Below are 25,000 nucleotides of genomic sequence, written 5' to 3'. Positions count from 1 at the left end.
TATTTTCCATTTACTTCAAGTAGTGGACTGTATTTAAATCAGTCTGCCAGGTATTAGTTTAACACAGTTGAAGGTTGGTAAATGTGTACAGCTTATCCCACAATTGGTGGTGATAAACCATAAACATTTACTGTTAATGTCATATACATAGTTTATACGATAAATGGTGGTATAAACAGGTTACATTATAATGGGTTAATACTACACTCTACTGTATTGTAAACAGGGGTTAGTATAAACAGGAATTCATAGCTGTGTATGGCGTGATGGCCTGATTAGGCAGTGTGAGAGAGCTGGTCCAACATGTGGTCCAGGGTGTGGCCAACATGTGGTCCAGGGTGTGGCCAACACGTGGTCCAGGGTGTGGCCAACACGTGGTCCAGGGTGTGGCCAACACGTGGCCCAGGGTGTGGTCCAGGGTGTGGCCAACATGTGGTCCAGGGTGTGGCCAACATGTGGTCCAGGGTGTGGCCAACATCTGGCCAGGGTGTGGCCAACATGTGGTCCAGGGTGTGGTCCAGGGTGTGGCCAACATGTGGTCCAGGGTGTGGCCAACATGTGGTCCAGGGTGTGGCCAACATCTGGCCCAGGATGTGGCCAACATCTGGCCCAGGGTGTGGCCAACATCTGGCCCAGGGTGTGGCCAACATCTGGCCCAGGGTGTGGCCAACATCTGGCCCAGGGTGTGGCCAACATCTGGCCCAGGGTGTGGCCAACATCTGGCCCAGGGTGTGGCCAACATCTGGCCCAGGGTGTGGCCAACATCTGGCCCAGGGTGTGGCCAACATCTGGCCCAGGGTGTGGCCAACATCTGGCCCAGGGTGTGGCCAACATCTGGCCCAGGGTGTGGCCAACATCTGGCCCAGGGTGTGGCCAACATCTGGCCCAGGGTGTGGCCAACATCTGGCCCAGGGTGTGGCCAACATCTGGCCCAGGGTGTGGCCAACATCTGGCCCAGGGTGTGGCCAACGTGTGGTCCAGGGTGTGGCCAACGTGTGGTCCAGGGTGTGGCCAACGTGTGGTCCAGGGTGTGGCCAACGTGTGGTCCAGGGGTGTGGCCAACGTGTGGTCCAGGGGTGTGACCAACGTGTGGTCCGGGGGTGTGGCCAACGTGTGGTCCGGGGGTGTGGCCAACGTGTGGTCCGGGGGTGTGGCCAACGTGTGGTCCGGGGGTGTGGCCAACGTGTGGTCCGGGGGTGTGGCCAACGTGTGGTCCAGGGTGTGGCCAACGTGTGGTCCAGGGTGTGGCCAACGTGTGGTCCAGGGTGTGGCCAACGTGTGGTCCAGGGTGTGGCCAACGTGTGGTCCAGGGTGTGGCCAACATGTGGTCCAGGGTGTGGCCAACATGTGGCCCAGGGTGTGGCCAACATGTGGCCCAGGGTGTGGCCAACATGTGGCCCAGGGTGTGGCCAACATGTGGTCCAGGGTGTGGCCAACATGTGGTCCAGGGTGTGGCCAACATGTGGCCCAGGGTGTGGCCAACATGTGGCCCAGGGTGTGGCCAACATGTGGTCCAGGGTGTGGCCAACATGTGGTCCAGGGTGTGGCCAACATGTGGTCCAGGGTGTGGCCAACATGTGGTCCAGGGTGTGGCCAACATGTGGTCCAGGGTGTGGCCAACATGTGGTCCAGGGTGTGGCCAACATGTGGTCCAGGGTGTGGCCAACATGTGGTCCAGGGTGTGGCCAACATGTGGTCCAGGGTGTGGCCAACATGTGGTCCAGGGTGTGGCCAACATGTGGTCCAGGGTGTGGCCAACATGTGGTCCAGGGTGTGGCCAACATGTGGTCCAGGGTGTGGCCAACATGTGGTCCAGGGTGTGGCCAACATGTGGTCCAGGGTGTGGCCAACATGTGGTCCAGGGTGTGGCCAACATGTGGTCCAGGGTGTGGCCAACATGTGGTCCAGGGTGTGGCCAACATGTGGTCCAGGGTGTGGCCAACATGTGGTCCAGGGTGTGGCCAACATGTGGTCCAGGGTGTGGCCAACATGTGGTCCAGGGTGTGGCCAACATGTGGTCCAGGGTGTGGCCAACATGTGGTCCAGGGTGTGGCCAACATGTGGTCCAGGGTGTGGCCAACATGTGGTCCAGGGTGTGGCCAACATGTGGTCCAGGGTGTGGCCAACATGTGGTCCAGGGTGTGGCCAACATGTGGTCCAGGGTGTGGCCAACATGTGGTCCAGGGTGTGGCCAACATGTGGTCCAGGGTGTGGCCAACATGTGGTCCAGGGTGTGGCCAACATGTGGTCCAGGGTGTGGCCAACATGTGAAATGATGCGAGGATTATGTAATAAAGATATCCTTACTTGGTTCAGGGTGTAGCTCCACTACTTAACCGAAGTGTTACCATCTAAGATTATTAGGCCTTCTAAAGATAGATGTAAAACAAGGATACTCAGCTCTGTCCCTTGGTTGTAGAGGTGGCTGTGGCAAGGCACTGTAAGATAGAATAGTGTATCGTATGTGATGCGTGGCGCAAACCTCCAGGATCGAGTCCTGTCTCGTGTGTGTGTGGGTTTTACATTCTGCCACAATGACTGCCCGCCTCCCTCCCCGAGGCTCTGGTTCCAATATTATTTCTTGGTTCCTACTCTGTCTTATGGACTTAGGGAGGCACGCTTCAGTTTTATGGATAATTATATTGTATCCAGTCCTAGTGAATACGTTTTTATTAAGTTTAAACACCAGACTGTTGTTTTGAAGAATTCTTTAAATTCTTTATAATAAAACAAGTTTATAACAAACTTACCTTAGCTAAAGGTAAGTTTCTTGTTAGTTGGTGGTGTTATGTCTATGTTCACTACGAGGAAGGTAGGATAGTGGTCAGTTCTGTCAGTGATTATTCTAGATGCAAAGAGAGCTGTTATGTTGGTCCATAAGTGATCCAAGGTAGCACACGGGAGACATCTCCCGTCACGCAGGGTGCAGTCGCACCTCCACAGATCTCCAGTATCAGCTAATGATTCTGGTAATGGCTCAAAAGGGCCACCACTTACGGGCGATTCATGCCCGTGCCACCTTTTGGGTGGCTTAACCTTCATCAATAAATCATCCAAGGTAGCGGCGGATGTTTGAGTGATTTGGGTGGGCTTGGTGATTGTGCATACAGGAGTTCATGCTGTTTAGGAAACATGGCTATTGTGTTGACCCAGGTCAATATTGAAGTCACCTCCCAGAATGATGTGATTTTTGTCGAGATTGTTGTTTAAGATAAGATTCCTTAGGTCATCTGAGAATGCAGTTTGTTGGAATTGGTAAATCTATAGATAGCTCCAATAGTAAAGGAGGATTTAAGGGATTTAATCGAGAATTAAAGCAAAGAATTGAATTGAGCAAAGGTATATTGACAGTAGTGGTCTATCACTAATGACAGTAGTGCAGATGAAGGTATCTTGGTAATGTATAGCTGTGCCACCTTTTTTGTTAGGCCTACAGTTGTGAATGACTTTATAACCAGTTAAGTTGTAAAGTTGGGTATGGTCTTTACTTAGCCACGTATCATCAAGTTTAAACATTAGACTGCTGTTTTAAAGACTAGTTGTGGAGCTTAAATGTACGTGTTGTGATCACGTCACCGAATCTCCCATTTCTTTTAAATTTCTGTTAATGAGTAACTATAGAAAATTAACTATATTTATAATGCTTACTATGTTAACATGTTGTGAGTCGGATTTCCGACATGTGCGTGTGAGGGTGAGGAGGGTGTGTGGGTGTGGGTGGGTGTGTGGGTGAGGAGGGCGTGTGAGTGTGGGTGGGTGGGTGTAAGGGTGTGGGTGGGTGTGGGTGTAAGGGTGAGGAGGGTGTGTAGATGTGAGGGTGAGGAGGGCGTGTGAGTGTGGGTGGGTGGGTGTAAGGGTGTGGGTGGGTGTGGGTGTAAGGGTGAGGAGGGTGTGTAGATGTGAGGGTGAGGAGGGCGTGTGAGTGTGGGTGGGTGGGTGTAAGGGTGTGGGTGGGTGTGGGTGTAAGGGTGAGGAGGGTGTGTAGATGTGAGGGTGAGGAGGGCGTGTGAGTGTGGGTGGGTGGGTGTAAGGGTGTGGGTGTAAGGGTGAGGAGGGTGTGTGGGTGTGAGGGTGAGGGTGAGGAGGGCGTGTGAGTGTGGGTGTGGGTGGGTGTAAGGGTGAGGGTGGGTGTGGGTGTAAGGGTGTGGGTGGGTGGAGGGTGAGGGTGGGTGTGGGTGTGAGGAGGGTGTGTTGGGGTGGGTGTTACAAGCGTCCCATTAATCAGGTTCCTGTATTCTCTGATCATTCTCGCGTCCAGAGATCCATAACCCGCGCTGGAAATATAGTGACATGTTTAACGTTCCAGAAATCAAATGAAGACAAAAGCTTCCACTTACTATTAGGCTCAACTATAACTAAACCCACAACTTGGAGGCCCAATATTGACACTTTGTCCATCAAATGTGAGGGATAAGACTCCACTAGTGTGGAGTCTTAGACTCCACTGGACTCTTCCAGCGCTCCACTATCCTCTCGAGCAGATACGATCAGAGGTCCACCTGGCCTCTGGTTCTCTCTGCTGCCACTCTGCTGGCAGCTCATCAGCTCCCAGAACAGCAGACTAGAAGAAGGGAAGCATTATTAATGGCAGGTGTAAACTGTACTTAACTCGGAATCTGAATCATAGATGGCGCTGAGGTTCGTTACTGTGGGGGTGGAGACAGGGAGGAGGGGGGGAAGGGGACAGTGTGTGTGTGTGTGTGTGTGTGTTGCGGGGGGGGGGGAGACTCGGTATGTGTGTGGGGGGGATATAGGGAGGGGTGTGGGGGGGGATATAGGGAGGGGTGTGTGGGGGGGATATAGGGAGGGGTGTGTGGGGGGGATATAGGGAGGGGTGTGGGGGGGATATAGGAAGGGGTGTGGGGGGGATATAGGGAGGGGTGTGTGGGGGGGATATAGGGAGGGATGTGTGGGGGGGATATAGGGAGGGGTGTGGGGGGGATATAGGAAGGGGTGTGGGGGGGGATATAGGGAGGGGTGTGTGGGGGGATATAGGGAGGGGTGTGGGGGGGATATAGGGAGGGGTGTGTGGGGGGATATAGGGAGGGGTGTGTGGGGGGGGGAGGGACCTGGGAGGGTGCCTCATGTTTATTGTATTTAATATTGATTTCTGTTCCAGATTTCCTGCTGGAGATAAATAACATAATCATTTTAATTCCTATAGAAATATATGTTAAACAGACGGAGCCAAAAACGTGTGTCGTAATGGAGAGAAAAAATTATACATCCATATATCATTGTCATGAATAACTTTTGTTTTTCATGGAGTTATAATGTGTGTGTGGGAATGTTATAGGAACCTGGGGCTAGATTCACGAAGCAGTTACGCAAGCACTTACGAACCTGTACATCTTGTCTCAATCTTTGGCGGCTTTGTTTACAATTATTAAACGGTTAATGAGCTCCGAAGCACCAGGAGGCTGTTTATAACAATAACAACAGTTGATTGGGAAGTTTTCATGCTTGTAAACTGTTTAATAAATGTAACCAAAGCCGTCAAAGATTCGGGAAAGATGGACACGGCTTTGGTTACATTTATTAAACAGTTTACAAGCATGAAAACTTCCCAATCAACTGTTGTTATTGTTATAAACAGCCTCCTGGTGCTTCAGAGCTCATTAACTGTTTAATAATTGAAAACAAAGCCGCCAAAGATTGAGAAAAGATGTACAGGTTCGTAGTAGTAGCAGGATCCATCAGTCTCAGGAGACTATGGAGTTGCGCTCTTGTGTCGGCCTGGTCTGGAGTGGTCTCTCCACGGCGCAAAGCCAGGATAAGTTGATTCGAGGGTGAAGCTGTTACCCAGGCAGCGGGTCCCCCTCTCCACGGCGCTGAAAGTCTCCAATGGAAAGGCATACGTCAATACGATTGGTTCCAGCGCCGTCGCAGGAACTGTGAGTTCCGTAAGTGCTTGTTTAAGTGCTTTCGTGAATCTGGTCCCTGGTATGGGTAACGAGGCTCTCAACCAGTGTTTCTCCTCCACAGGTGGTACCGTAACGACCACCTCCTACCAAACGACACTACCAGCATCCTCACCTTATACAAGATATCCAGAAATCTTCACCAGAAGTCGATATCATGTGAGGTATGTGGTAGTGGTGGTGGCACGACCTGAGCAGGTATGTGGTCGTACACCTGAGCAGGTATGTTTTTTCTTTTTCTTTTTATTTTTAAAACAGAGCAAGTACAGCGTATAGTAACCATATAAACAGGAAAGCACAGAATAACAAATTGGGGATTGGCTGTTTGGCAGCCGTGCGGAGCGGTTCTGTTTACATTCGCTCCTCAGTCTTGCCTGGACGTTTGGCGTGCACACAGCTGGTGGCGTTTTTTGTGGCCTCTGGCCTGGCGGGCCGGCGGGATGGCGTTGCCCATGCCGCCTATAAAGCGTGTGGATACGGTTGAGCTGGCCTTCTCTGGTCAGGTGAACTACACATTGTTGGAGGTTGCTCTCCTGGATGTGCTGGGTCTCAACCCTGCAGATGTGTGTGGTGTGCAGCTGGCTGGGGAACATTGGGCCTTGGTTAAGCTGACTGACGCTGTGGTGTACCGGGATATGGTCGACAAGTATGATGGGCGTACTGTACCTTTGCCTGGCGCGGCGGGTACGGTTTCTGTAACGGACTTGTGTGTTCCAGTGACTTTTGTGGTGGTGCGGGGGCTGCCGTTTGAGTTCCCAGAGAGCCTGCTCCGCCGGTTCTTAGGAGGATATGGGAGTGTTCTCGCCTGTCGGGCGAATGTGCTGAAGTCTGGCCGTCTTCGTGGCGTCCTGATGGGTATCCGCACGGTTACCATGAAGCTGAGGAAGGCGATCCCGTCGTCGATGGTGCTGCTGGGGTTCAAGGTGCAGTGCTTTTATGCGGGACAGGAGCACACATGTTTTCGGTGCGGTATGGCTGGACACCAGGCTGCTGGTTGCCGTAATGGCACCGTCCTGTTGGTCAGTGTCTTCCGAGAAGAGGATTTTCCGCCTCTACATGGCCTTGTGGACTTGGAGGATGATCCTGCCGGGTTGAACCCTCCCCCTGCACCTACCGGTGATGATGGTGTTGTGGGTGCGGTGCGCCCCACTGGTGCTGACGTGTCGGGTCCGATGTCTGTGGACCCCCCTGGTGTGGGTGGTATAGTGCGGTGGTCACGCATGTGGAGGTGCATCCGCCTCCGGTTGCCATAGCCGTCGATGTTGACGCTTCGGTGGGGCGTGGCCCTGTTTTGTCGCCAGTGGAGGATGTCGCGCCAGATTCTGGTGCCCTTGGTGTGGAACCCTTGGAGGCAGATGAGTTCTTGGAAGGAGGTCGCCCCTCTCGTCGTCCTTCCACCACTGCTGTCCAGGGTCAACCTGGCTCTCAGACGAAGCGCCGGAAGACGAACAGGACTGGTCGCTCCGGGGACCGAGGGCCTTCGGTGCGGAGGTTAGAGCCTGATGCGAGTGTCGGTGATGATGAGGGTGTGGCGGTGTCTGTAGTAGACCCGTCGGTGCCGGGCGGTGGAGGGTGTGTTGTGGACCCTCCTGGTGATCTCGTATGTGGGTCCCCTGGGGTACGGAGCCCGGAGTGGGCGGTAGTGGATCCGGGGGACGGTGGCAGTGATGATCGCGGCCTTGTGATCAAGCTCCGGAAGGACTCTGGCCTTCCAACCCCCCCCCCCCCCTGTGGGGAGTGCATCTCCGTCGCCTGGGAACCCGGTGGCGGCTGCTACTGCTTCCGTACACGGGGTGTCGGCCGGACCGGTATGACGGTTTTGTGGTTAGATAGGGTTTATCTCTTTTCCCGATGGATCCTAAATTAACATGTGCTTCGCTGAATGTGAATGGCTTGCGTTCTGTGGCTGTACAATTGGGCCTGGTGTCGATGCTGCGTGAGTGGAGGGTGGATGTGGCTTTTGTGCAGGAGCAAATTGTGCAGGAAGTGGGGTTGTTACATGTGTTGGCTGAGGGGTTTACCGTGGAGTTAAACCCTTCGCGTGGCTTGTGTGGAGGTACGTTGATCCTGCTTTCTAAGCGGACCCCGATTTCCGTGCTTCACACGGAGATGGACGAAGGTGGTCGGGTGCTGTTAGTTCGGGTCTCCTTTTTGGTGTCTGAGGTCTTTCTCTTGAATGTGTACGCACCATCTGGGGCGGCGCAAAGGCAGAACCGGGAGGTTTTCTTTTCCCGTGATGTGCTGCATTTTTTGCGGCACGATACGAGGGGGATGATTTTGGGGGGGGGGGATTTTAATTGTATTACATCGCCGCGGGATAGCAATAGTCTTCGTCCAGCGAATATCTCGCTGGCTTTGACTGCTACCTTGAAGAGTTACGGGTTTCGGGATGCGGCTGTGTTGCAAGGGGGTCCTTTGGAGTACACTTTTATCTCGTGTGGGGCTTGCTCTCGCCTTGATCGTTTTTACGTGCCTACTGGGGGTGGTTCGGTTTTTTCGTTGCAGACGGTTCCCGTGGGGTTCTCGGACCATTGCATGGTGGTGTTGCAGGTGGGGATTTGCAGCCAGGTGCGGGTTGGCCGTGGCTGGTGGAAACTGAATTGTGGGTTGCTGAAATGCCCTGTTGTGTGTGCCCAGTTCCGAGCCCGGTGGGCTGTTTTGGCCGCTCGGAAGGGGACTTTTCCCTCGGTCCTGGAGTGGTGGGAGTGGGCTAAGGTGGAATGTCGGTCGTTTTTTCGGGTGATGGCGAAGCGGGAGGCGTCGGGAAGGTTTGGTCTGTTGAGGGTCTTGCAGGCACGGTTATTTCGCCTGTATGGGTTGCTGAATCAGGGTTTAGATAGGTTTCGGGAGATCTCGGTGTGTAAGGATCTCATTTGTGGGCTGAGGGGGTACGTGTGCGGGCTGGGGTGGAGGAATGGTTGTGTGGTGAGAAGCTCTCGCAGTTTTTACTGCGGAAGGAACGGGTGGGGCGTGCCTCTGTTTTGTTGGCAGGTCTTCATCGGCCGGACGGTTCGGTTTTGTCGGACACGGGGGCAATTTTGCATTATGTGCGTGGTGAATTGGAGTCTTTGTATGGGGTGGTTGCGGGGGATGAGGGGTTGATGGAGTCCTTCCTCCAACACTGTGCACCGGGGTTGTCGGGTATGGATTGTGTGGGTCTTGTGCGGGAGATAAGCCCTTCGGAGCTTTGGGAGGTTGTGCGGTCCTTTCGTCGTGGTGAGGTTCCAGGGTCGGATGGGTTTCCAATGGAGTTCTATGTCGAGTTTTGGGATGTGCTTGGTGCCGATTTTTTGGAGGTGGTTCGGTTTTGTCTTCAGAGTTTGTCTCTGTCCGTTTCGCAAAATGATGGTCTTGTGCGGCTTCTTCCGAGGGGGACTTACGTTTTTTTTGCAAATTGGCGGCCTATTACGTTGCTAAATGTGGATTACAAGATTATTTCCAAGTTGTTGGCTGGACGTTTGCGCTCGGTTGTGGGGTCGGTGATCTCTTGGGGTCAGTTTTGTGGCGTTCCGGGTAGGTCGTTGGTGCAATGCAATTCCCTTTTTCGGGATTTGCTCCTCTATGTGGAGGAGTCTGGTGTTCCCGCGGCCATGATAAGCCTGGATTGGTCCAAGGCTTTTGATCGCGTGCCAATTGGGTTTGTTTTGCGGGTCCTGGAGAGGTTTGGTTTCCCGCCCCAGTTTGTGGGCTGGATACGGATGTTGTATGCTGGTTGTAGTAGTAGGGTGTGTGTCAATGGGTTCCTTAGTGCTCCCTTCGCTATTCGGCGTTCAGTTCGACAGGGGTGTCCTCTGTCGATGCTTCTATATATTCTGTTTCAGGAGCCCTTTGTTCGCGCAGTGCGTGCTTGTCGTTCTGTTGTCTCACCGTGTTTGCCGAATGGCTTGTCCCTCAAGATTTGTGGTTATGCGGACAACACGGTCTTGTTTGTTGCCTCTGAGGGTTCTGTGCCTGCTGTTCAGGATTTGGTGCTTCAATTTGAGTCGGCTACAGGGGCTTTGGTCAATCGTGGAAAGTCTTGTCTTCTGGGGTTGGGCCTCTCGTTTGGTGTGGTCTAGTTCGTGGTTTCCGGTGGTTCAGTCCATTCGGGTTCTGGGGATTACATGGTTCAGGTCGTATGTGCAGTCCTTGGAGTTTAATTGGGAGGCAGTTTTGCGGGGGGGGGGGGGGGCGTAGCTGTGGGGATGTTGTCGCAACGGGCCCTAACTATTTACCAGCGGGCGATTGTCGTGTCTTGTAAGGTTTTGTCGCGGGTCTGCTTTGTTGCGCAGTGTTTTCCGTTGGATCGGCGGAAGGCTCGCGCTCTGGAGGGTTTGGTGTATCGTTATGTGTGGTGTGGCCGGTATCGTCCAGTTCGTCGATCTACGTTATGTCTTAAGGTGTCAGAAGGTGGAATTGGTATTCCTGATGTCTATGTGAAGGCGTTGGCTTTGTTTTGGGGGTCGGTTCGGAGGAGTTTGGTGTTAGGGGGTGGGTTAAACTCCTTGGGGTTGTTTTACTGCTCTATGAGGTTTAGTTTTTTGCTTGATCTGGATCGTTGCCGGGAGGTGGCCATGTATACGCCTCCAGTGTATTCGTGGGCGGTTTTGATCCTTCGGCGCTTTGTCGATTTCCTGGGTTTGTCTCTTTTTGGTTGTCGGGAGGTGTATGGGGCGCTTGCCTCTCGGGTGCCTCCCAGGGTTGAGGGTTTGTACCCTTGTTTCGACTGGGGGAATGTGTGGGAGGCGTTGAGTGGGCCGTGTATTGCGCCACGGACGCGTGAGTTGGTTTTTCGATATTTGCATGAGTCTTTGGCTACGAATGCGAGGCTCTTTGTTGGGTTTGGTCGCCTCTGATAGTTGTGTTCATTGTGGGAGACGTGAGACTCAGTTGCACGTCTTTTATTTTTGTGCGCAGGTTCAGGGTTTGGTTGGGTGGTTGGGGATGTCATTGCAGCCTTTTGTGGTCCAGGGGTGCAGGTCGACCTATTGCGGTTTTTGTTTTTTTCGTTCCCTCGGGGCTCCAGGCGGGTGCGTAACACGCTCGGGGTGTTGTTAGCGGACTATATTTTTTGTTTATGGGTTGGTAGGGTGGAGGGGTCTGGGGTGGGGAGGATTTTGGGCTTTTTGAAAGGCCGTCTGTCTTATACTATGTGGTGGTTGCGTCGCTCCTTTCCTAGGGTTTTTGATGCTTGGTTCACGGTCGAGTATGTCCGGGGTGCTGCGTTGGTGTAGGTGGTGGGTTCCTGTGGGTGTGGTTGTGTGTGTCTGTGCGTGTTCCTTTGGTTCGGTTCCCTCTGGTGGGTGGAGGTTTGGGGGGTCTGTGTTTGTTTGTCTTTGTGTGTACTGGGGTTTGCTTGGTTACCTTGTGTGGCAGGGTTTTGTTTGTGTGTGGGTGGGTATGGGTGTGTTGTGGTGTTGCGTGGCATGTCTGTCTCTCTCCTGATGTGTCCGGTGCGTGGGTGTTTTTTCTGCTTGGTGGCTGGCCGTCCTCTGTCTGTGGGGGTCGGGTTTGTGTGCTGGGTGGCTGTTTGTTTCGTATGTGTTCTATTGTTGTGTGTTTTTTGTGTGCTTGTGTTCATTGTCGTATTGTCTTGCTGCCTTGTGTTATGTGCTTTTCATTATGGTTCCTGTTGGCACGCCCCGTATGGGTGGCATGTGTTGTTTGTTTGTGTGTTTATGCTTTTTTTTACACTTTGTTCTGTTATCTGTGTCATTTTCCTGTGTTATATGTTCCATTGTCGGTTTGTACTATACCGATTCCTTTATTTTTTGCTATGTTATTTTACTATGTAATGCTAATGTGTTCTGTTTCCTTTATTTTATGTACTGTGCTGTGTATTGCTTTGTTGTATTCCTTTGTTATTTTCCTGCATTTCCTTACTATGTTGTATTTACAGTGTTATATTAACAAGTTTGTTATTGTGTTCTCGTTTCTGTGGTGTGTTGTCTGCTGTTGTGTGGTGTGGCGCATGGTGCGTATGTTGTCTGCTGTTGTGTGGTGTGGCGCATGGTGCGTGTGTTGTCTGCAGTTGTGTGGCGCATGGTGCGTGTGTTGTCTGCTGTTGTGTGGTGTGGCGCATGGTGCGTGTTGTTACCTATCGTACGTTAAGGCTCGTGACTCTACAGCAGCCAAACTTTAATTACGTCTAGGGATACGACACAACTGCTGTTCTCAATAGCGAATCACCAGTATAACCCCTTGATAAGTAATGAGCACAAAATTAAATCTTCATTAGGACTGAAGAATAGATACACACTCTTATTCACATCTATATTAAATAAATCTCAATAGCAAACAGATGATTATATGGTCACAATATATCACATTAAAAATATCACTGTATCTTCCAGACATTAAATTACAATTATAATATATATGGCTATGACAGAACAACATATATAACTTAACTCCAAGATGTTATCTCTCTGGTTCCCGTTCAGCTACTGACTAAAATAACGCGGGAGTCAAAAAACATTGCCTTGCCCCGCGAACAATTTGCCAAAGTTACAATATTATTTATTTCAACAATGGAGCAATACATTGTGACAAGAGTAATCTTAAACTAACTTAATGAATAATTAATACATATTGATATACAAACATAAGGTAAGTGTTTCTTTACATAGTAATTAAAATATGCATACAGAAGGGAATAATGGCATGCACACCCAGCAACGGACGATCCCACGACAATTTGCCAGATACAGTTCACTCAATTATTATTCACCTCTGTTACCCACTTATGATCACATATAAATCATTAGTTCCCGTGGGAAAACTGAGCACACAAAGAAATAAAACAATCATTCCCACGATACGTTGGGCCTAACGCCAACACTGTAACATGAATGTGCATTTGCATAGAACATATAAGTATCTCAATATACATGCTTGTAATTTACATACAATTATAAATGTACATATTAATATATTTACTTACGTATCTATTAGGAGTACGTAACACGTGTGTTGTCTGCTGTTGTGTGGCGCATGGTGCGTGTGTTGTCTGCTGTTGTGTGGCGCATGGTGCGTGTGTTGTCTGCTGTTGTGTGGCGCATGGTGCGTGTGTTGTCTGCTGTTGTGTGGCGCATGGTGCGTGTGTTGTCTGCTGTTGTGTGGCGCATGGTGCGTGTGTTGTCTGCTGTTGTGTGGTGTGGCGCATGGTGCGTGTGTTGTCTGCTGTTGTGTGGCGCATGGTGCGTGTGTTGTCTGCTGTTGTGTGGCGCATGGTGCGTGTGTTGTCTGCTGTTGTGTGGTGTGGCGCATGGTGCGTGTGTTTTGCGTTTGTGTTATTTTTGTATGTCTTTCTTTGTATGTGTATTCGTGTTTATAATTTACCCTTGGTTTATAGTGCTCCTTGTGCGCTTTTGTCATTACTGACGCTTTTGGCGCGCCCCGTCTGGGTGGTGCTGCTTTTGTGTGTGTGTTCTTATGTGTTTTATGTTATTCTTTGTTTTCACTTTTGTGTTGATCAGTGTTACTTGTTATCTGTGTTGTTGTTATTCTGTGCTCTTTGATATTCTGTGCTTTCCTGAGCAGGTATGTGGTCGTACACACCTGACCAGGCATGTGGTCGTACACACCTGACCAGGCATGTGGTCGTACACACCTGACCAGGCATGTGGTAGTTCTGTAGTCTCAAGACTTGATTAAGACATTTATAATTGTTCGGGTACGCTAGTTAGAGGACCTGGCCGGGTCTATCACGCCTTGTTAGGTTTAAGAGTTACTCTGCGTGATCAGGTATACCATTATAGGTCCTAGATCAGTGGGGGGGGGGGTGTTATATACTACCTTTTCTGACATTTCGGACAAGAGGTGGTATAATTATATTAACTAGGCAGGGTTATATCAATATTGTCCTGGTGTAATGGGTATGCTCCCTGGCCTGTTATACTCGGTAGACTCCTCCTCATCCCTCCTCTTCACATTAATGAGACACAGTAATACCCGTTTCCCATCACACAGGTACAAAATACACACTACCAATAATATCCCTGTGGCCATGTGTGCACATGTCATTTACACGTTGGTGAGAGCAGGAGACACATGTACAACGTGTGGGGTTGGACTACACATGTCTCCTCTAATCCCTACACGTGTCTCAACATGTTTCCAGTGCTCACTTAACTGTGGCCCCTCCCCCACACACACCTGCCCTTAGGATGACCAAACCACACACACACACACACACACACCAGGAGATGAAGAAACACGACCCTTTCTTCATGTGTCGTATCTTCGTCTTCTGGTGTGTGTGTGTGTGTGTGAGACAGCCTCCACCCTCACCATCTTAACCCCCGTCCTCTCCTACGAAGCAGGTGTCTGAGTGAACTACAATACTCCGCTATAAAGCTGCACCAATCAGTTCCTGATGTACAGCTCTGAGTGGCATCATGTTTTGTCAACAATTTACAACTGGTTCTTCCCCCTCCCCTCCTCCCCCCCCCCAGGTTTCCAACCAGGTGGGGTCGTCGAAGAAGACGCAGGTGTTACAGGTGCTGTACGGGCCCTTGTTCCGCTCCCTGCCTCACGACGTCATGGCTGAGGCCGGCACCGACGTCACGCTCAGATGTGACGTAGACTCCAATCCGCCCTCAAGCATCACCTGGCACCGTCACGGCTCTGATAAGGTCGGTACCTCATGCTCTCACTCGGGGTGATGATAGTCTGTGGCTGCAGGATTGGGGGACCTGGGGGGACGTGCTGTAGGGGAGGGGAGGGCTGGGGGGTTACAGTGTCCTCGGGTACCGGGGCTGTTGCCAATAGATACCCGGTTGTATTATCTCCGGATACAGGGCTTTGTTCAGTACAAACTCGAGTCCCGTTACAATTAGTATCAGAAATTGTTTGATAAGGTTGCCAACAGCCGGGTGGGTCGGCCCACCACTAACAGCCGGGTGGGTCGGCCCACCACTAACAGCCGGGTGGGTCGGCCCACCACTAACAGCCGGGTGGGTCGGCCCACCACTAACAGCCGGGTGGGTCGGCCCACCACTAACAGCCGGGTGGGTCGGCCCACCACTAACAGCCGGGTGGGTCGGCCCACCACTAACAGCCGGGTGGGTCGGCCCACCACTAACAGCCGGGTGGGTCGGCCCACCACCAGCACCAGCCGGGTGGTTCGGGCCACCACCACCACCAGCAGCCGGGTGGTTCGGGCCACCACCACCAGCAGCCGGGTGGGTCGGCCCACCACTAACAGCCGGGTGGGTCGGCCCACCACTAACAGCCGGGTGGGTCGGCCCACCACTAACAGCCGGGTGGGTCGGCCCACCACTAACAGCCGGGTGGGTCGGCCCACCACCAGCACCAGCCGGGTGGTTCGGGCCACCACCACCACCACCAGCTGGGTGGGTCGGCCCACCACTAACAGCCGGGTGGGTCGGCCCACCACTAACAGCCGGGTGGGTCGGCCCACCACTAACAGCCGGGTGGGTCGGCCCACCACTAACAGCCGGGTGGGTCGGCCCACCACCAGCACCAGCCGGGTGGTTCGGGCCACCACCACCAGCAGCCGGGTGGTTCGGGCCACCACCACCAGCAGCCGGGTGGGTCGGCCCACCACTAACAGCCGGGTGGGTCGGCCCACCACTAACAGCCGGGTGGGTCGGCCCACCACTAACAGCCGGGTGGGTCGGCCCACCACTAACAGCCGGGTGGGTCGGCCCACCACCAGCACCAGCCGGGTGGTTCGGGCCACCACCACCACCACCAGCTGGGTGGGTCGGCCCACCACCAGCAGCAGCCGGGTGGGTCGGCCCACCACCAGCAGCCGGGTGGGTCGGCCCACCACCAGCAGCCGGGTGGGTCGGCCCACCACCACCAGCAGCCGGGTGGGTCGGCCCACCACCACCAGCAGCCGGGTGGGTCGGCCCACCACCAGCACCAGCCGGGTGGTTCGGGCCACCACCACCACCAGCAGCCGGGTGGGTCGGCCCACCACCAGCAGCCGGGTGGGTCGGCCCACCACCACCAGCCGGGTGGGTCGGCCCACCACCAGCAGCCGGGTGGGTCGGCCCACCACCACCAGCAGCCGGGTGGGTCGGCCCACCACCACCAGCAGCCGGGTGGGTCGGCCCACCACCAGCAGCCGGGTGGGTCGGCCCACCCGCTAGCCTGCGTTAAGTGTTTGTCTCTTAATTATTAATTTATTGGCTATTATTCGTTTAAATACGAAGGCAGCCCTTCTTCAAGTGATGCTCGTCCAGAACACACCTTCAAGTGATGCTCGTCCAGAACACACCTGTAACATATAATTCCACATTAACTAATCCAAAACTATATTTTTTCAAATAGAAATTATCATACATTGATAGTGTGTTTTTCACCAGGCCTAGGATAGTTAGGCTAGTTGTTTTGGTTTTGACTTGACTAGGTGTTCTTGCAATACTCAGCGATCTCCACCTGTCCCCACTATTCTCACTAACTTTGTGCCGTCAACGAATATTGACATGTTCGACTCGACCACCCTGGCTAGATCATTGACGAGAAGGAAGAATTAAAGTGTGGTTCTAGGACTGATCCTGGGCTGTGTGTGCTAGGACTGATCCTGGGCTGTGTGTGCTAGGACTGATCCTGGGCTGTGTGTGCTAGGACTGATCCTGGGCTGTGTGTGCTAGGACTGATCCTGGGCTGTGTGTGCTAGGACTGATCCTGGGCTGTGTGTGCTAGGACTGATCCTGGGCTGTGTGTGCTAGGACTGATCCTGGGCTGTGTGTGCTAGGACTGATCCTGGGCTGTGTGTGCTAGGACTGATCCTGGGCTGTGTGTGCTAGGACTGATCCTGGGCTGTGTGTGCTAGGACTGATCCTGGGCTGTGTGTGCTAGGACTGATCCTGGGCTGTGTGTGCTAGGACTGATCCTGGGCTGTGTGTGCTAGGACTGATCCTGGGCTGTGTGCTAGGACTGATCCTGGGCTGTGTGTTCTAGGACTGATCCTGGGCTGTGGGTTCTAGGACTGATCCTGGGCTGTGGGGTCTAGGACTGATCCTGGGCTGTGGGGTTTCCAATGTTCGTGAGGTTCAATTTATTTATATAATGCACTCTCTAATGCACTACATTTCACTCCTTATATTTGATAATTGTCACAAAATGTAGTTTAGAATGTTTATCTTATATACTGGGACAACATTCTTCAAATATTTTAGAGAACGTCTCACAAGAAGACTATACTTGTTTATATTATACTATACTATACGCGTTTCTGCCCGAAACGCTGCGCGTACTAGTGGCTTTACAAGATTGTAAATACTGTACTATTCAATGTATTCTCACAAACCCAATGTACCTTCTTGTATATAAAAAATAAATACTACCGCGCATGCGCAAGCTAGCAACTGCTTTGGCGCCACTTTCAAATGTACCCAGCACTGTCTATATGCACTGTACACCAAAAGACATTTATATAGGCTCTTACAATAGGAGAGAAGCTGTAGGAGAGATAACTTAAAGATGTTAATATTCAGCAAGACCCGTTAACTTCCTCGCCATCTTATCTTAACTATAACAGATCCTCGGGACAGGACGAGAGCTGAGGCTGAGAGTGAAGCCGTCCACAGCGGGGGTGTACAGGTGCGTGGCCTCCGTCAGGGGGTTCCCGGAGGTGGAGGGCGGCCTGCGGGTGCTGGTGAAGGGCCCGCCCACCATCGTCAGTGCCGGAGAGCAGCGGGGGAGGATGGGCGGCACGGTGAGCCTGGAGTGTAGCACAGTCTCCATCCCTAGCCCCATCCGCGTCACCTGGGCCTACAACGGCAGGGACATTGACCTCAGTGAGTCGGACGTTCTCACCACCATCATTCTCTCAGTGCGTGTGTGTCTACATGTCTGTCTCACTCCTCTCTCTCACTGTTACGCCAGAAAGCTAGGCTAGTCGCCATGAAGGTTTCTGACACTAACCTCACCTCCTTCACATTTACCTAAAACAGACTGATCCATATTTTAGTGAGAACATTTCGCAGGACATTACTCCATTTCACAGCAACTTTACTTACGTGATAAGAGATGTAGAGGTTTCTAGCGATAACGGTGTGGGGAATTCTGGCTCCAGTATAATACTAATAAAATGTATAATTTTAAGAATGCAAAATAATGATTAATTCTAAGATAGCTCGAAGGATCAGAATGAGTAATGAAGTGAGAAAATCAGTGGCTTATAGATCTATGATTATATATGAATTAATTCCTTTAAGCAATGACTGTAAATTATATAATTCTAGAGCCAGCCTCCCATGACACATTTTGGGGGGGTATTCTATAAGATTAATCTATGTGTAACATTTATTATGCAATAATAATAGTAAGTATAATATGCACACACATGGATAATGAGTAAAATATGTAATGCAAGAAATACTACTGCAATGTAAAGATTAATATGCATAAATGGCAGTATCAGATATATAGATATATGTATATGGACTCTGAATAATAAGGTACTATCTACAATGAAGACTGATTATATCTCAGCTGTGACAGGGGGACGTAGATGCAGTCCACTGTACGCCAGTCTGGGAACAGTTTGAGATAGTGATACTTGGCACAGGTGAGGGTATGGCGGTCACACACTTCCTCAGGGGTGTTGCACCATGCTGCAATAATGATAATTCCGTAATTTCCACCCCAAACTGGTATTCACACACATATAAGGTAATATCTAAATATTTGGAGGGGAAGAAGTTGCACTTACATGGAATTTTTGGTACGCCCGCAGCGTGACGACATTGCTACCTATATTAGTCATATTTAAGAGCTCTATAAATATTAATAAAAGGTAAAATGCCTGCCGAACTGGTGTCCGTGATTCTGGTAAGCTGCGTCCTCAATCTGTCATCTAAGGATGTTCGGATGTTGATTGGATGATAAGATTTGTTGGACCGCTTCGGACCAATTTGTTGGACCTTCACGCTTCTTGTTGGTAATGGCGAGAGTCCTCTCTCCTCCCTCCCCAAAGTCGCGCATGCGCAATAGCTCACCGTGAGGATTCGAGCATAAATTATATTTATTTATTAAAGCTAAATAGGGAAGGGGGCGTGTATGAACACTCTTGATGGTTTAGATAAATTCTTTGTGGTGATGTTTAATTCTCACAGTGCACGTCAGTTAATGTAGACGGCACAAATTAAACAATACTTGCTTGGTGGTGGAAATGATGTTAGATTATGATATTATTTACTGGAACAGCGATTAAGCTGGATAAGGAAATTACAGTAAACTATTGTATACTAAAAGTAAACCTATTACTAAATTATTATTCCTAATAAAGGAAAGTAAATGGTTGCATTTGTATAAGATCTACAGGTATGTGGAAATTTTATCCCCCGTGCGTGGCTGACGCAACACTACACAGTTCTAGGAGAAATTACAGGATGTTCCACAACCTAATACAGTAAATTCTACGATACTAAACTACATATTAGTAGTGTTAGTTACTTATTACGCTTAATACAGGAAATACATCCTGTTGTATTAAGGATTAGTAAATGAATATTAGATGTGTTTGAAGCCTAATACAGGAAATACATCCAGTTGTATTAGGGATAAGAATAACTGTTGGAAATTTCCAACAAACAGGGCATACTTTTACATTTCGGAATTCATGACAAAGTTTGATGTGTTGAACTTGGTCATAAGCTTAGGAAGCCTCAGGGAACGAAAGAGAGACGAGAGGTTCCTTGTTAGTCATCTTAGCTTAACACTTGCCCTAACAAAACTACATATGCCTCGCTAAGTAAAGAGTTTTGTGTGTAAATTGAAAGTCAGAGCTGTCTAGTTTATAAGTTAGAAAGGTTCATAAGTACATACCTAGATACTTTAGCAGCGTTTTTGGAACAATGGTGCCATACTTATCAGGGGGGGACGATAATGGGGCCCCCCCTCTCTCTCTCCAGCTCATCCATAGATTGTACGGCAGTTCTTAAGAATGGGAACAAGTACAGAGTCGTGTACTACAGCAGGCGGCGCTGTACCGAGGGGGAGAGAGACAGTACGACACAGAGAGGCATATATACAGTTTTGGCGTTCTATGTTTGAGGTTGTCAGAGTAGATCTTAAAGATGCCATCATACCTCCATTTTTGTTTTTTGTTTTTACAGCTTTGCCAACCATTCTAGGAGGTTAGTTTAACATTAGGGGAACAGTGTATGCCATATCACTCTCACCTGCCCCTGTATACACAACACAGTTGTATAGTACTCAGTATTTCGCTTAGAAAACATTTTCATAAATTTCGGGGCCAAGAGGATTCAATCCCGACATTCGTAATCCTTTTACATGAATTTTATATTTGTCTAATTTTACCCCAAAATTAAAAGAAAAATAATAAAAACTTCTTTCTTGAAAGGTTACCAGCAACCTTTGATCTCAATATTATCGTGCTTTTTTTAATCCTGTTAATGACTTGATTGAGCCCCAATGTTTCCTCTGATCAAGAGTAGCCAGCCATCTCCCGCCTGGCTATTTTATAGGTAAAACTTTTCTTAGTCGAGTTCATTTATTATGCACCCCATACCCATCCCGTGGGCAGTAGTGGATAGGGTTACAGGGGCACATAATGATGGGCTCAGGGACTGAACCCCAACGTGGATTTAACTAAGCAAGTTACAGTCTGGATAAGCTAGTTACACAATTTGAGGTATATAATAATATCAACAATGGGTTCGAGACCGACCACAGGTACAGTCTCTGAGTTAAGCAACTTACAAGTGTGATGAGCTAGTTGTATAATTTGCTTTGCTTATCATGCACAGCCCCCTCCCTCCCCCCCTCCTCCCCCCCCCAATTACACAACAAAGCCACTACAATCACCCACATTTACGACGTACAATTAGCAAACTGGGAATGTTTGGCTAAAGTTTGTGGTGGTAAATAAAATTTTGAATTATATATTTGCACATGGCTTTATCTTTCTCTTCCTATCTCCTCATCTCTTCTTCTTCTCCTCCGTGTAAGCACCTTGAACTAATCTACAAACCCGACGTTGTAATTACAAGTTTGCCCCCTTTACTTGACCCAAAGTTGGCGGAGTCTCTTGCTCTCTCGACCCACACAGGCTCGCTCGCACGCACGCACTAACTCGCTGACTCACTGATTCACTCACTGACTCTCTCTCTCTCGCTCTCGCTCTCGCTCTCTCTCGCTCTCGCTCTCTCTCGCTCTCTCTCTCTCGCTCGCTCTCCCTCGCTCTCTCTCTCTCGCTCTCCCTCGCGCTCTCTCTCTCGCTCCCTCGCTCTCTCCCTCTCTCGCTCCCTCGCTCTCTCCCTCTCTCGCTCCCTCGCTCTCTCCCTCTCTCGCTCTCGCTCTCTCCCTCTCTCGCTCTCGCTCTCTCCCTCTCTCGCTCTCGCTCTCTCTCGCTCTCTCTCGCTCTCTCTCGCTCTCTCTCGCTCCCTCGCTCTCTCTCGCTCCCTCGCTCCCTCGCTCTCTCCCTCTCTCTCTCTCTCCCTCTCTCCTCCCTCTCTCTCTCTCTCTCTCTCTCTCTCTCTCTCTCTCTCTCTCTCTCTCTCTCTCTCTCTCTCTCTCTCCCACCCTGGCCTGACACATAGCTCCCCTCCCCTTCCTTCTCACGACTATGGTCATCTTACGCCTGCTGTGCCCCTGCTGTGCCCCTGCTGTACACACAGGAGCAGCAGCAGGAGCAGCACTAACGCTGGTGTCCTCCCCCGGGTGTGCAGGTGACCCGAGGTACGAGCTGGTGCAGGACCGGCAGGGCGAGGGGCTCAGGAACCTGCTGGTGATCCACGACGCCGCCAGCCACGACTTCGGCGCCTACAACTGCTCCGTCGTCAACGAGTACGGTGTGGCCAGGAAGCAGATTCGGCTGAACGAGGAGAGTAAGTTGTTGTCCTGTGCCTAGTAGGGGCGTACCTCAGCTCACTAGCCCCGCCTTTCCATCCTCGGGTGAGCTATTGAAATAAATTTTATTTGTAATATTTCTCGTCCGTATTTCCTTTATGAAGTTCCATATTGAATTTGCCTCGACGTTCTGTTCTCGTGAGCCTTTAGGTGTAGGGTAGGTGTGGGGCGCTGGACACCTCCGTGTCATCCAGTCGTTCATCCGTGTCCTTCAGTCATCCACCCGTGTCCTCCAGTCCTTCCAGTCCAGTCCGTCTCGTACACTAGACTTGATCAACCTTCACAGCATCTGTGTTGCAGTTTATACGCAAAATATCAAACTATTTGCTGTTTTCTAACTCTCTGGCAGTGTACTAATGAGCAGTGAAGTGTTGGGGGAGAGTTGTGAAGGTGTGGGTCAGTGCCCCAAACTTCCTCTTTAAAGCTCCGTGAGGAGATTTTTGTCTGGGTCTCGAACCGTCGTCTCGTCCACTCGCCTCCGCGCCTTTTCTGCTGTCAGCGCCACTTGTCCCGGTAGTTCACCTGGCGAGTTCCGATTCTTTCAGATGCACTGAGGGTTAGTCTCGCTATAGATGCACTGAGGGTTAGTCTCGCTATAGATGCGGGGTATTTGTCAATTATTGCTGCGCTTTCCTCCTCGTCATCGTTTGTTTAATTGCCCACGAGCGAGAGAGAGAGAGAGAGAGAGACACACACACACACACACACACACACACACACACACACACACACACACACACACACACACACACACACACACATACACATACACACAGACTACAGGATGACCTGGACAAACTGGAGGAATGGTCTAGAAAATGGCTGCTAAAGTTCAACTCAGGAAAGTGTAAGGTAATGAAATTAGGCGAATGGAGCAGGAGGCTGAACACATGGAATCATCTGGGAGGTGAAATCCTGCAAGAGTCAAATAGAGAGAAAGATCTGGGGGTTGATATCACACCGAACCTGTCCCCAGAGGCCCACATCAAAAGAATATCATCAGCGGCATATGCTAGACTGGCCAACATAAGAACTGCCTTTAGAAACTTGTGTAAGGAATCGTTCTGGACCCTGTATACCACTTATGTAAGACCAATCCTGGAGTATGCAGCTCCAATCTGGAGTCCATACCTAGTTAAACACAAGACAAAGTTAAAGAAGATTCAGCGGTATGCCACCAAGCTCGTCCCGGAACTGAGAGGAATGAGCTCCGAGGAAAGGCTAAAGGAGCTGAACCTCACATCCCTGGAAAACAGAAGAGTAAGGGGAGACATGATAACCACCTACAAAATTCTCAGGGGAATTGACAGGGTGGACAAAGACAAACTCTTCAGCACGGGTGGGACACGAACAAGGGGACACAGGTGGAAACTTAGTACCCAGATGAGCCACAAAGACGTTAGAAAGAATTTTTTCATAATAAATGGAATGCATTATGTAGTGATGTGGTGGAGGCTGACTCCATACACAGTTTCAAATGTAGATATGATAGAGCCCAGTAGGCTCAGGAATTTTTATACCGACTGATTGACAGTTGAGTGGCGGGACCAACGAGCTCAACCCCCGCAAGCACAACTAGGTGAGTACAATTGGGTGAGTACCTCCCCCCCCCAGGCCTCCGGCCATTAGTGTGATGAACGCCACTACAACGACGGCTCCTCACTCCTGGTTACAACTTCCTCACAACCTGCCGCGGCCTTTGATGGAGGCGGCCCTCTACACGCCCACCTGCGACGTGGGGGAAGCTGACCTCAGGTAAGGCGGCTCCTTGAGACGCCCCCGCCGCCCGCCGCCGCACCCCGCCGCACCCCGCCCCCGCCCTCTGCTGCCCCAACCCGTCTGTATGTGCGGGCTCCTGGCCTAATTCTGCTTCCCTAATAGTGCTAACTCAGTAATTAATAATGATGCTGCTTGGATAATTGTGCTCAAAAGTGTGCTTCATACTTCGACTGGAGCTACATCTTAGTTAGCTCCCAGTGGAGGCTGCTCGCATGTGAGTGATGGTCGGGGCTCCATGGTGGACGGTGTGACAGTCTCCTGTGTGTGTGTGTGTCATCCAGCCTCTGGCACCTCCACCTCAACCTTCCAGCATTATGGTGGACCGGACCAGCAGGCCTGGTCAGAGACCGGGCCCTTGGGACACACAGATCCTCGGAACCGCCCCCTCACCCTCCCCCATCTCTCTCTCCCTCCCTCCCTCCCTCTCCCCTCCACACACATCTCACCAAAGTCAGTTCATCCCTCAGTTGTCACACATGTTGGTCTGGCCGAGATCTTGACCCTGTGATGTCGGCCACTCTCTAGCTCCAGGCCCCTCCATGTTACACTCACATCATCCCTCACCTCTTGCTTCTACCTCACGTGTTCCTCACCACCTCACGTGTTCCTCACCACCTCACGTGTTCCTCACCACCTCACGTGTTCCTCACCACCTCACGTGTTCCTCACCACTCTCCGTCTCTTCAATGTTACAATGTTTTGCTAAAATAATTTTGGCTAGATTCGTATTCAGTATTTCTCAGGTCACTACTGGAGCTACCAGGTCACTACTGGTGCTACCAGGTCACTACTGGTGCTACCAGGTCACTACTGGAGCTACCAGGTCACTACTGGAGCTACCAGGTCACTACTGGAGCTACCAGGTCACTACTGGAGCTACCAGGTCACTACTGGAGCTACCAGGTCACTACTGGAGCTACCAGGTCACTACTGGAGCTACCAGGTCACTACTGGAGCTACCAGGTCACTACTGGAGCTACCAGGTCACTACTGGAGCTACCAGGTCACTACTGGTGCTACCAGGTCACAACTGGAGCTACCAGGTCACTACTGGAGCTACCAGGTCACTACTGGAGCTACCAGGTCACTACTGGAGCTACCAGGTCACTACTGGAGCTACCAGGTCACTACTGGAGCTACCAGGTCACTACTGGTGCTACCAGGTCACTACTGGTGCTACCAGGTCACTACTGGTGCTACCAGGTCACTACTGGTGCTACCAGGCCACCACTGGTGCTACCAGGCCACCACTGGAGCTACCAGGCCACCACTGGAGCTACCAGGCCACCACTGGAGCTACCAGGCCACCACTGGAGCTACCAGGCCACCACTGGAGCTACCAGGCCACCACTGGAGCTACCAGGCCACCACTGGAGCTACCAGGCCACCACTGGAGCTACCAGGCCACCACTGGAGCTACCAGGCCACCACTGGAGCTACCAGGCCACCACTGGAGCTACCAGGCCACC

At 51.1% G+C, this 25,000-nt stretch overlaps 1 protein-coding gene across 3 annotated transcripts in view; it reads left to right on the top strand.

Moving 5' to 3' along the window:
• The window catches only part of LOC123764092 (irregular chiasm C-roughest protein), a 268,455-nt gene that overhangs the window by 205,878 nt on the left and 37,577 nt on the right, over nt 1-25,000 (top strand). For all 3 annotated transcript variants that reach the window (XM_069329891.1, XM_069329890.1, XM_069329889.1), the window contains exons 7-10: nt 5,986-6,085; nt 14,357-14,536; nt 17,416-17,674; nt 21,572-21,730. In XM_069329891.1, coding sequence (XP_069185992.1) covers nt 5,986-6,085; nt 14,357-14,536; nt 17,416-17,674; nt 21,572-21,730 — 698 coding nt within the window. The remainder of the gene's footprint in view (nt 1-5,985; nt 6,086-14,356; nt 14,537-17,415; nt 17,675-21,571; nt 21,731-25,000) is intronic.

Source organism: Procambarus clarkii, chromosome 23, assembly GCF_040958095.1.
Source record: "Procambarus clarkii isolate CNS0578487 chromosome 23, FALCON_Pclarkii_2.0, whole genome shotgun sequence".
NCBI lineage: Eukaryota > Metazoa > Arthropoda > Malacostraca > Decapoda > Cambaridae > Procambarus > Procambarus clarkii.
Note: the sequence above shows the minus strand (reverse complement) of the source record. Positions and strands in the feature narration are given on the sequence as shown.